Below are 13165 nucleotides of genomic sequence, written 5' to 3' on the forward strand. Positions count from 1 at the left end.
GTGAAAACCAAATATATTACAAAACGACAGCAGTACAGACAGATTCGAGACATTTGATCCAGCAAAAATCATAATTAATCACGAATTATTATCACATGGCTAAGACAGTTCAAGGCTCAGCCTCGACTAACCATCACAAACGTCAAAAATACCAACTACCGAAAAACTAAATACAGGGGAGAACCACAGAGCAATAAAACCAAAGCTATAAAAAGATCCAGTGTGCCCAGATTTAACATTAATTTTAGCACTTTACGTATTAAAGTATTAGAAATGTTTAGCAGCAAAACACAGTTTGAATTATTTACATTCGCTGGCAGTAATAAAGAAGTACCATACTCCAAACGTCATGTTCCACAACTTCCATGCACCCATTTACACAAACACACACACACACACACACATTAAAAATTAAATAATAATAATAATAAAACAGTGATTGTTCTTGGTAAACGGGTGCAGAATATTCAGTCTATCAGTTGGCCTACGAAATATCACTTTTCTGCTGCCCTGTACTTTTGTAGGTCACATTTTTGAAGGTCGACGTGGAGCTCCTGAAAAGAGGATTCGTGCCCTGAGGACAGAAAGATAAGCCCACAATTATTCAAGTGATTTCAATATGGGATTTAAAAACTTGGCAAATTAGACAGAAAACCAGCCAGACGAATGTCACTCTGCAGCGGATTAGTCGAGATATCAACCAGGATTAAATAATGCAGAAAACTTGCCAAAACGTTCTGAAAAGCAACATACCGACTGCCATTTTGCCTTCGCCTTTTCTGCCTCGAACTTGGCGACCTCTTTCCGGTCATGGACGGAAACAAGAAACTTCCAAATGACCAGGAGCGCAATGCCGACGATGAAAACAGACATGCACACGCCCAGAGCGATCAATGGAGCGTTTGGAGGCTCGGGACAGTCTGCGAGACATATTTAATACATACTGTACATGTGTACAATTCAAAATAAAAATGTTAAAACGTAATGTGTAATCTTAATATCATAATAGCAACTCTCATACCATAGAGTTTGAGGTTGTAGATGGTGCTGCCGTGATCGCTGTCCACCAGATTAAAAGACATCAGGCAGTTGTCCTCGCTTTGTAAGGTGCACAAAGCTGCCCGTCTGTCCTCAAAATCTGACGAAACAAAAGCATTGAATGAACATAAGAGGTCAAAATCAACTTCCATGGTATGTGCTGATATCGACCATTCTCAAAAACAGCTCATCCTTTAAATATTTGTCAACTTTATGCCCTTATATGTGCCGCATCATGTATGATATTACCTCACACAAAACCCACCCCTCCTCTGTCTGCCATTTCTGTTCTTTTCTTTCCATCTCTTACCTTTGTCCCAATCGTATCTTTATCAGAGACATATGGTGTTTGGTATCTTTGCATTGTGTCTCCCTGTATAAAGACAGACCCTAAGACACCAGTCGCCTTGTGATCACTGTGTCCATATAATAGATTGATGTTCTATACACACTTGAGGGACCTGAAGCCAACGAACCCTGACAATAGGCTCTCTCCACAACAAGCAAAGTGGCATGTCGTTTTTGTTGAGTGTCAAGAGGGCCAATTCAAAGGATGTCTGCTTTGAGATTATGTTTTCATGTACTCTTTCATACATTTTAAGATGATTCTTTACTGCCGTTTAAAAGTACATTTACATTAAAATAGCTTTTTTGTTAGAAATACATTATGATCGGTTGGCTTTTATCTGTATCGTTACCCTGAAAACCCTTCTTAAAAATAGCCTGTATAGGAACAGACATGTGTAAATAATATTCAAACATTTTGTGTACAGAGTCATACAGGTTCTGATCAACATCAGGGTGAGTAAACTGGATCAACCACACCTTTAACTGATAGATAGTGTTTACTTAAGAATTACACTACATACCAAAATAAAATAATAATAAAAAAACATGTTTTTGTGCAACAGCCAATTTGACCATGTGACCACCGATAACGGAAACAGTAAAGAAAAAAATCTATTCTGACCTGAGGAATTGCTGACTGTGGCATGAAGGGAGTTACACTTCAAAGCACATTCTTCTGACGACTCCTTAACTTTAAGGTAACACTCCACACAAGACCTGCGGGACACAAACACATATCACAACAGAAAACAAGTTGTCAATCACACAGAGAATGGTCCCTGAAGAAAGCTAGCAACTAGATATCTCTCATAGAATCAAATGACCCACAGGGTGACAGGACCTTTAGAAAGAAGGAAAAAGAATTGTCCAGACCAACCACATGCCATTTCGTGCCTTCTGGAAATGAGTAGACAAAAGCATGACTCACAAACACACAAAGAGCTCACCCACTCACACAAGCTCAAATGCAGTCATGAAAACACTGAGGGAATTCCTGGTGAAGTGAGCACATGATGATGTTCGGTTTCAGTTTCAATGGTCAAATAAAGAACTTACAACTTTATCACACTTTGTGTGACATTACATGAGATTTACAAACTTTACCTGTAAAAAAATTGTGACTTAAGAAATTAGTTAAAGGGATAAATAGTTGTGAAGAATGTTGGTAACCAAACAACGGCTGTACCCACAAAAACCAGTGCAAGTGAATGGGTACCGCCATTGTTCGGTTACCAAGATTCTTCAAAATATTGTCTTTTGTGTTCTGCAGAAGAAAGAAATTCATCATGGATCAACCAATGGTGTGAGGGACTTACTGATTGGAATTTTTGATACTGGTGATGTATAAATGATTTCACTTTTAAAATACACGTTTAGCAAGGATTTCTTTAAGAGGGATGATTCCACGTAAAATGAGTAAAGCCCTCAATTATTCAGCAGAGTAAACCAGGTCGTAGTCAAAAGAAATAATTGCATAATTATTATGAAAGTAAGTGTTACAGACTTACAGTCATCATTTTAGTCAGAGCCGTGTGCTGTCTTACCGGTGTAAACCGCAGATATCACCACAGGTAGGGCATCTTTCACAACGTTCTCCCGACGCACCTGGAACGGTGCATTCGCACTTTCCACACACACACTTGCCGCGTCCACTGCAGACGGATCCATCCGCGGACTCACACGAGTCGTTCCTGGTGCTACAGTTGCAGAACTCTCCAATCCAACCGCTGTGACACAGACATTCTCCACAGTCACACTCCCCATGACCTACACACAAACAAACAAACACACATCAAGTAAATAAACAAACTATGACTGTAAAGATATTTCATTATCGACTTACATTACATAATGCAATGTAAGTCGCTTTGGATAAAAGTGTCTGCCAAATGCCAAAATGTAAATGCAAGTAAATATAAACACACGGCAGCCCACCTAAACCAGCCCCCCCATTTGTTTCAGCAACTGTTCTGGCAATTATCACAATGTTATTCTTTCATTAACATTCCATGGGCGAGAACAGATCAAATATCTCTCCCACTGTGTGTCAGCTCTTTCTTCAACTTCAATGTCTTTCTCCCTCTCTTTTGCTTTCCCGACAGCGTTACGGCGGGTTCTGACCTCCACAAAGCTCTCCTCGGAACCGAAGGCAGGAGAAGTCATCACATTCACAGTACGTCCCGTACACGCGCCCGAAAGCGGATGGGTGACACACACACTGGCCGCAGAAACACTCGCCTTGGCCGCTGCACATCTCTGTGCCTTCGTGAGATCTACCACACAAAGATTCAGGTTAAAAGTGTTGGCTTGCCTCGAAGTTGACATGTAACCAACGTATTGTCTCACCTGCAGTTACTGACTTGATCCTCGCCTTCCGGGCACTCGCACTTTGGCCCAACAAAGCCTGGATCACAGGCACAGGTTCCACAGTCCAGAGCTCCACGGCCATGGCTGCAGTGGGTGCTGTTTAGTTCGGGGATTTGATGACAGTTACACACGCATTGGGCCACCAATTCTATTTCCAGTGCATCCTGGAAGCCCACAGGTCGTAGTGAAAACCGCCGGGGACCATCAAGACAGCTCTTTAACTCCACTGTAACATTAAATGACACCTGAGAGAAAAAACATCACCTGTTTTTATTTGAGTCTTATTTTGCAAATGTGATATAATAATTAACTTATCTTTCCAGCTTTTACACAAACACTGTAAGCTAATATTTTCTAAATGTGTCAGACTTGTTCAGACAGGTTGTTTCTAACAGTCAGGCTGATTTGGTTAAATAAATAAAGCTGTAATGTTCGTGCAATACAATATGCTAACTGTTTGTGTGCCAACTTTCTTGCATTCCAAGTAGAGAGCTTGTAATATAATATCTACAGTATTTAAAAAAAAAACGTAACTGTGCATATTTGGTATTTTTTAAGTACTTTCTCCCGTCTATGTATATGTGTAAGTACAGCTTTATACCATTTTTAGTTCTATTCTGCATTAAAAAAAAATCTAAATAATTGTCTGAATCACATTAAATGAATGCATTGAGATTGGGGTGGTACTACATGTTTGTCCAAACAAATGGAGGATGCTGTTCCATTTGGTTACACTATTGACAAGATAATAATACCTTATTTAATGTTTCTAGGTTTTATGATGATCCACTAGAACAGAATTACTCTGACAAAAACCCAGAACTGACCACATCACCAGCTTTGACATTTGAGCATTTTTTATGTCCCGGTAGGATGGTCCCGTCCTGACAGAGTGCCGTGAAGGAAATCTGCAGACCTTCTGTGTTACCCAGAACCTCCAGATCAATCTCTGATCTCAGTTCCTATCAATAAAATAACAAAAACACCATTGAGTGTACTGTACTCCAAAAAGTGTATGAAAGTTGAATTGACTTTGCAATGCTCACGAAGACCCTCTGTTCCTCGTTTTTAAATAAAAATAATTCAACTAAAACAAAAACAACACACAAAGTACTATACTGTTATGTTACTTTGGATCTTCATAGCAGCATTGGCCTAACAGAAGATATACAATGATGTATGAATATACAAGACTGTTTAAGCTAATAATTATTACAGTAGAAATTATTCACATGATTGATAATTCAGTCAAATGATCCTGAGGTCTAAATAGATTTTTTATTAATGAAACTGGAGCATATGTAAAGCCCATCAATTTTTGACTGGATGACTCGCATGCTGAGCAAGCAACACGAGCACACCAGGTGTCAACATGTCCAAAGAATTTTACAACAGTCGACTGAAATTTAAACTCTGTTCTTCTCTGAAACCTTAACTTACATTTACACATAAAAACACCACCCCACAGTGAGATAGAAAAATTAGTAGAGAGAGAGAGAGAGAGAGAGAGAGAGAGAGAGAGAGAGAGAGAGAGAGAGAGAGAGAGAGAGAGAGAGATGGACAGCAAGAGAGAGAGAGAGAGAGAGAGAGAGAGCGAGAGAGAGAGAGAGAGAGCGAGAGAGAGAGAGAGAGAGAGAGAGAGAGAGACAGCAAGAGAGAGGGGGGATAGAGAAACAAAGCTAAAGAGATCAAACATCAGCTAAAGAACGAGTGCCGACACGCTCTGTGAACACGGCAAACCGCAAGACAGTGAGTGGGGGGGGGGGTTTGGAGGTAGAGCAGATAAGGCTCAAGTCACCATGAATAAAGAAAAACATTCTCTCATAAAATCATTTTGTTCCTACTTGTTTCTTTGTTACTATGTTCATTTATGAAGCACACTTGCTCTGACCTACCATAAAACAAATATGTCATGCTCGTGTACCTTATATGCAGTCATGATAAGCTCCAGAATGTTCTTCGAATCGGTCGCCAACACCCCAACAGTGGCACCAGGAATCAAACTCGCATAATTCTGTTAGAAATACACAAAAGTAGTTAACCATCAACTCAACACTCCTGGACAGTAGCCACCGAATCTGAGATGAGAAAGCGAGATAAGGTGTAAGGGAGGGAAGGACAAAGAAAGAAAGAATTCAGAATTCATAAAATATTTGAGTCATGAGAGTTCATTCTTGGGGATGTGATAATGCTGTGTTTGAACATGTTGTGAGGAGAACTCGACACATTGATTCATGCACTTTATCCACACCGCTGATACACTTTGCTTCTGAGGAACTCTCAAGATCCACACGAACACACATGCCTTTTTGTTTGCCTCATAATGGCATAAGATGAATAAACATGAGTGAGAAAGTCCCTGTGGGAGTGTTTCCTCACCTCATAGTTCTGTCTCTGATTGTCAGTCACAGCGAAAATGAGGAGGATATTGTTTTCAACCAGTTTGTCTATGAGCTGCCCTAATGATGGATACTCCTAAATACAGAGAAAAACAAGAAGATATCAGTCAGATTACATCAGGCAACAGAAAGTATATATTTTAATTTCTTTATTTTAGATGATGATGAGTGCTGATGAGTTAAAAGTATAGCTCACCCAAAAAGGAAGTCTCCATTTACTCACCCTCTTGTCATTTCAAACCTGTTTGACTTTCTTTTTTCTGCAGAACTCTAAAGATTATATTTTGAAGAAAGTTGGTAACCGAAAAGCTCCGGCACCATTCTCTTCTATTGTATGTATTTTGTGTTTTGCCGAACAAAGAAAGTCATACATGTTTGAAATGTCAAGAGATAATGTAAACTATCCCTTTAATACATATATTAACATTACAAAACTGTACATGAGTATGACCTTTTTTTCTTCTGTGGAACACCACACAAGATATTTTGAGAAATGGCTCAGTTGTTTCGTGCCCACAAAATGAAAGTCAATGCGGGCCAGTGTTGTGTTGTGTAGCGTTACAGTAATCAAACCATCTTATTAGTAATCAAACCCTCTTATTTTGTGTTCTGCGGAAGAAAGAAACGCCTTGAAATAACATGATGGTGAGAATACATTTTTTGGGTGAGCGATCCCCTAGTTTCTATAATAAAGTTCTAGACTTCACCTTACCAGGTGGGCAGTCATGGAATACTCATTCTTGCTGTCCAAGTGACACCTCCCATCATTAGGAATAACAATTCCAGACATTTTGCTGTCCATCCCAAAATGAGAGTCTGCGTCGCTCACAAACACCAACAGCTTCATGGAATCGTTTCGCCAGCCAATCCTGTCCTGAGGTGAGGAATACATTTCCATGAACTTGAAACACAAAATGGCAACGTGCAGGTGAAAAATACTGTATAAAAACTGTGCAGACTGTCTCACCCCACACACCGCTGCCTGCATGATAGCATCAAACCCACATTCTGGAATATCAATGTTCGCTGATACTCGCTGTTTCGAGATGATCTCATTAAACCTGTCTGTGCTGCTTGTTAATGACAGGATATGCCTGTACCCAAATGTGGGCAGACAGTCAAAATCAACACTCCTGCAAGAGAAAACAATCGAGAGACTGTCATATAAATGGAGGGTGATATGATGACATCACTGATCTAACTGGCTGTAAAAAGTACGGTTGAAATAAAATCGCACCCCAGGTAACCCGCTGATCTCTCATTGGCTGTCATTGGTTGGGTTTTTCCTGGCAGACCCTTTAGATCTGGCTATGGTGGTGTATTGTGAGAATCACCTGCAGGGATTGGCCAGCTCCTCAGGTGTTATCTTGATGAAGGGTAGCGTTGGTTTCTCCACAAAGGAACCGAATCCCAGTCTGAATTTGCTTGTAAGACTAGCCATCTCTTTCGAGAGAGCCGAGCCCAAGTCTTTGATCATCTGCAGATCATCAAACATAGAAGCTGACAGGTCCATCAGGTAATAAATGTCCACAGGATGGTCTTCTGGTTCCTGCACTTGAATCTGAAAGTTCAGCTGACTTCCTGCATGAGGCAAAAATAACAAATAAAGCTCTAAATGGCAACATTAGGTTTTTTTCTAAATCAGACCAAACTGTCAGCCCCCACAGAAAAATTAGACATTACGTAGTTCGTCTGTAGAGGGTTTTTTGTGACTAAATGTTTCTAGTCCTACCATACAGGAAAGTACCTCAAGTGCAGAGGAGAGACTGTAGGTAGACAGAGACATTTCTTTGATTTTCAAAATCTGTGTCACCCACTTTCATACCTTGTCTAAGCTGGAGATGCATCTTCTGGGGAGCAATGTACGACACATTGGCGTGGCCGGCATTCTTTCCTAAGCTTTGATTCCTTAGCACTTTGACGTTCGGGACGGGGAACTCCACAAACTCTCCCGAGCATCCTTTGTGAAGAAGACCCTCCGGCGTGTCGCATCTCTCGTCGATGGAGAAAAAGTCTGTGAAATTCTGGATAAATAATCATTTAAATGATCGATAACGCTTGATATTACAGTCTTTATATATTTCATTACAATACAAACAATAATCACAAATAATTGCATATGCACATTATTGCTCGGTGATCTAATACCATAAAAAGTTACTATGAAATTTTTAAAAGCATAATGTGTTCATTCTCATGTCATTTAAACACGTTTTTTTTATTTAACAGAAAAGTCAGGCAGGTTTGACATCAAACCATCAGCCCTTATTGTCATTGGTGTCAAACGTGACGCAGCAGCACTCCTTGACACATTTCATTTCATTGTGTCAGTGCGTGCAAAATCTAGGAAAAAGTTGAATAGCTTTTTGTTTAAGTCTGTTTAGGGAAAGTAGTTCACTCAGCAACTTTAACGGTAATTCCCTCAGGCAGCTCTTTCTACTCATGCAAGTACTTTACAACTCCTACTTACATTGGGAAACACCAGCATCTCCATCACATCAACAGATATATGACATTTCTCCTATTAATTGATAAATGACTGGACAATCTATGTGTTCAGATCAGATCAGCTGTGTATTTCACATATTTCTGGTTTTATTTCTAAAGCACATTTTAATGCAACCAAGGTTACCCAAGGTATTAGATGCAGGTCGGGTATTGAATAATCTTGCCTTAAAGTGTCTCTGCTTTATTTTGCGTCATATATTGGACTACTTTAATGACACCTTCAGCTTTAAAATGTCATCCTAGAAGCTCATTTTTGGTTGAGCGTCGTTTTTTTAAGAACCGTTAGAAAAAGTCATTTCCGAAAACTCTGGTTTTTGGTTTTAAAGGAAAAGGAGCGAAAAGTGTCTCACCTGTAGCGTGCACCAGGCGCAGTCTGGCCCCAGCTGCAGACACTCGTCACAGGAGAAGGCGCTGAATTGAGAACACGTCCCTGCACATACAACACAACACGACACACCGCGGTTTGTGGATGCGGTTCGCTTTTCTAAATGGAACAAATGTTTCGCACGCTATGACAAACCAAAGAAAATCATCCGCTTTTCCTCCTTAGGCATTTAAATCAACAAGCTACCGAACGTACAGAATAGATATGTGGTTGATTTCATAATATTTTTTAATGTTTATATATACAGTAGCCTATTAATTGATGGATCAGGCACAAAAGCGCATAGATGTGTGATTGGTTTGTTTTTCAGTCTTACCTCCGACAGTGCTAAACCAAAAGTGCAGGACAAGGCAGAGTGAAACAATCCCCATTAGTCCTCACGGTTTCTGGTCACAAGAGACAAAATAAAGTTCATATTCTCACAACGAACGTGGACGCGATCATTTAGTAAGAGCTGAAGGTCCGATATCACCTGGCAAGTCAGACTCAGCGCGTGCGCTTACCTGAACCCTTTATATAGGCTACACTTCCGTACAGGTGAGGACACGACAGGTAAGTCACCCACATGGGGGAAACACTTTCACGAACAGAGAAGTTCACGAAAGCCTTTCTGACTCACCTTACTTTGTATCGCATTTGATTTAGAAATGGACTCAAAGCATTTGCATCGGTAGTTGTAAGCCCATGTCCAATATTTAAAACGTGCGTAAAAGCATTATATATAAACATATTAACATGTTATTGCATTTTAAATGGGCTTGTTTATCGTAATATTCCTAAATGTTTTACTCACCATTAGGATAGCATTCAACCGCAATTTCCCAAACTGAATTCATCACTGTTTTTAATTTCTGTTATCATGTTGCTTTCCTCATAAATAAATAATAAAAATTCTCGATTCAAATATAAAATATATGCTGTTCGTTTATTAAATGCATCTTTCCAGTGTAGCACTTTCTAAACCAATGTGGCATTTGTCTACACAGACGTTTGTGTGTCTCACTTCTGCATATACAGTATTGTGTGGTGTCTCTAACGACATTGAACGTTTGTTTCATGAAAATTGGGAAATGAGCAAACGTAAATCGAATTATAAGCATTTTCCTATAGGCCTAACCTGTATTTTATCATATGAAAATATATTTTATAGTCAAGTTTACTGGAATAAGGCCACGCGTGTGTGTGAACTCGAGAGGAAACCGATTTAATAGGCCTACATGTAAACTACAAAATCTGTTAACCTAAAAAATGCGCCTCATGATACATTTTAAGTATACACTTTATAAATCACATAGTTTTTATTCAAATGAATATACATTTATTCCAGATGCAACACTCTCACTTTAGATCAGACAGAATAGCTTCTCAAAATTGTCAGGTTACCATGTCATAAAGCATAAAGTTCCTCTTAAAAAAGTCTACCTTAATTTGTTTGTAAATGTTGCCCTTGTGTTAGTACAATTTAAATGAAATTGTGGCTTATGTCTCTAAAATTCTTTGTTTTCTTTCTTTCTCTGAGAACCCGCTCTTACTTGCATATGGCATATTATTCGGCTTTGAGTTTCTGTCGAGATTTTATCTTAGGCCCTTCATCGGTTAACTGTAACTGGAGCTGACAACAAGCCTTCTGTAAACACAGAGGTTAACCTCAGGTTATGACTTCACGTAAATAATGCCTTATCAGCACATTACTATACATATGAAACACCTGCTCGCTCCTATCAACTGCTGATGAAAACAAATCTGGCACTGTCACAGACATCATTGGGAATGAATTCCTTAGGGGTCTAATTTTCCACGGTATACTTTTGAAATCAGATTTATTTAGCTGTCTCTTATATGTCCTCAGGGAACAGCCTGATGCTCTCACAATGCCGGTGGGAATCCCCTTGACCTAGAGAGGTATAACCCTAATATTTGCTGAGTGTCTTGCGCGTGACACGTTACACTCGCTGAAAACAGGTGTGTAAGAGAGCCACGCCTGGCTAATAGACACCTGTGACTCAGCCTCCGTCTGAGACCTCAGAGAGCACAGACATGTACAGGTGATAGCGTGTAAATTTTTAACCCGATAACTTTGCTTTCATATTTCAAAACAATGTCAAAAAGTAATGATTAACATCTGAGCGTAAAACATTTAGATGAGTAGGTCGGACGCAGCCTCGGGTCTTTCGGTTACTCCGGTGATAACTTAAATTCACTGTTATCATTTTTAGTAAGAAGAAAAGACGAAATTATAAAGAAAGATGAGATGAATAGTACAGAAATGTAGCAATGAAGTGGTGGAGACGGAAGATTATAAGTCAATCAGAAAGGTACCAGGCAACTGCAATTCATTCAATCTTTCTATTTACACTGCCCCATCCTATATTATCCTATACTCTCTAATACTATACTGTCTTATCATATCCTCTTCTATACTGTGTATTAGTCTCTTATACATCTCCAGTACTATACAGTACTGCCTTATCCTATCTTCTCATATACCATACTGTCTTTACCATTTACGTTCCTATATTACCCACTCCTATATTGCCTCATACTAAACTCCCCTATACACTCATACTATACTGTCTATCCTATAAACTCCTGTCATAAACTCATATACAATACTGTCTTATATCTTCTTCTATACTATCTATTTGTCTCCTATATGTCTCCAGTACTATACAGTTCAGTTGTATGGTATATCCTCTCCTATACCATACTGTCTTACTAATCTCTCCAATAAATGATTCTTCTATACTATACCAGCTTACTCATTTTCTATACTCTATTGTCTATTCCTATACTTTACTGTTTTGTCTTATCCTATATATTATAATAATATTTATAATATAATACATATTTTATCTTATATACTATCATATGCTGGATTTAGTCCTTACCGCACGTCAGAACAAAAATCAGACTCTAAACTTTAATAATGTACTTTGACAGTTTGGCTCTTGTACCATAACTCACCCCTGGAGGCCTCGGCAGCTAGCATGCTGTCCTATCTCGACACCCAAACCACGGCAGCAAGCGGGATACAACTGAAATACTGGATTGTGTGAATGTCCGTCCGGCTGGCACTGTGAGTCGGAAGCAACAGAACACTCAAACTATCACAGTGGCTTTATGGAGCATGACGCCTGCGCTCCCTTCCTCACCCCCTTTTCTCTCTCTCTCACAGACACTTCTAGGCCTGAATGATGGCAACAACTGCAGGACTACACACACACACACACACACACACTGAAGCTTCTTCATTAGTGAGAGAAAGGGCAACAGTGCATGGGCATGTGTGTGTGCACTGCATGTGAGTCTGTGTTGTTCTTTTTTGTTTATTAGAACTAAACTAATTTGGTGTAAAATCTGACATTAGTGTCATGTACTTCATTTAGTTTTGTGACAGGTTTAAGCATGCCCACTATATGTGTGTGTGTGTGTGTGTGTGTGTGTGCTGTAGGGTTACTCACCGGAAATGATTGGCACTGAATTACTCCTCATTCTTCCCCAATGAACTATGAATGGAACGCGGAGAAAGCGCGAGAGAGAGAGAGAGAGAGAGATAGCCAGGGAGAGTGAGAGAAAAACTGAGAAGGAAAGTCTCTTTTATATAGAGTCAAAGGGAAAATAATGTGGGCAGCGAGAGCTTTGTGGTTGCACTGTTTCACACAAACACAGACACGGACTCATTTCATTATCTAAATAAGGACACATCATAGCCATCTATTTGTTATATTAGGTTCATTTTAAATCGCTACACATTAACCCAGACTATTTATAAAAAGTCCTTGTCAGATTAAAACTACACGAAATATCTCTGTATAGTTTACTGTAGTTTAAACGGTACACAAACATTTAGACCATATGCTTTAAAAATAAGAATATCAGCAGTTTTTATGTCTTTATAATAAAACTTCTTTAAAATGTAAGGTATAGACCAGCTAAATGATATTGGTGTTTGCCTGTAAATGTCTCCTTCCATCGTGGGGTTTGACATGTGGGTTTTGATTGACAGGTTGTTGTGGTGGGATGACAGTTGTATTTAGATTACAATAGATAAAGACAGATATGTCTACATAAGATCACACAACCATTGTTAACACACACATTTCAAACATTAAACTATATT

At 39.3% G+C, this 13165-nt stretch overlaps 1 protein-coding gene across 3 annotated transcripts; it reads right to left on the bottom strand.

Annotated features, from left to right (window-relative positions):
• On the bottom strand, positions 1 to 12137 carry itgb6 (integrin, beta 6). Of its 3 annotated transcripts, none has more exons than XM_079483965.1 (17): positions 12010 to 12137; positions 9362 to 9431; positions 9011 to 9090; positions 7978 to 8176; positions 7487 to 7733; positions 7120 to 7285; positions 6865 to 7026; positions 6133 to 6228; positions 5678 to 5767; positions 4581 to 4715; positions 3733 to 3998; positions 3508 to 3659; positions 2931 to 3153; positions 2009 to 2103; positions 1022 to 1138; positions 754 to 920; positions 1 to 574 (listed from the first exon to the last, which is right to left on the bottom strand). In XM_079483965.1, the coding sequence occupies exons 2-17, from the start codon at positions 9414 to 9416 to the stop codon at positions 485 to 487; spliced, it is 2340 nt and encodes a 779-aa protein (XP_079340091.1). In that variant the 5' UTR covers positions 9417 to 9431; positions 12010 to 12137; the 3' UTR covers positions 1 to 484. The 3 variants fall into 3 exon arrangements, with proteins under 3 accessions (XP_079340091.1, XP_079340090.1, XP_079340089.1); XM_079483964.1 differs by lacking the exon at positions 12010 to 12137 and adding an exon at positions 9549 to 9633; XM_079483963.1 differs by lacking the exon at positions 12010 to 12137 and having other exon boundaries at positions 9011 to 9144; positions 9362 to 9533.
• Positions 12138 to 13165: the final 1028 nt, after the last annotated feature.

The sequence above is a fragment of the Barbatula barbatula genome (assembly GCF_947034865.1).
Source record: "Barbatula barbatula genome assembly, chromosome: 20".
NCBI lineage: Eukaryota > Metazoa > Chordata > Actinopteri > Cypriniformes > Nemacheilidae > Barbatula > Barbatula barbatula.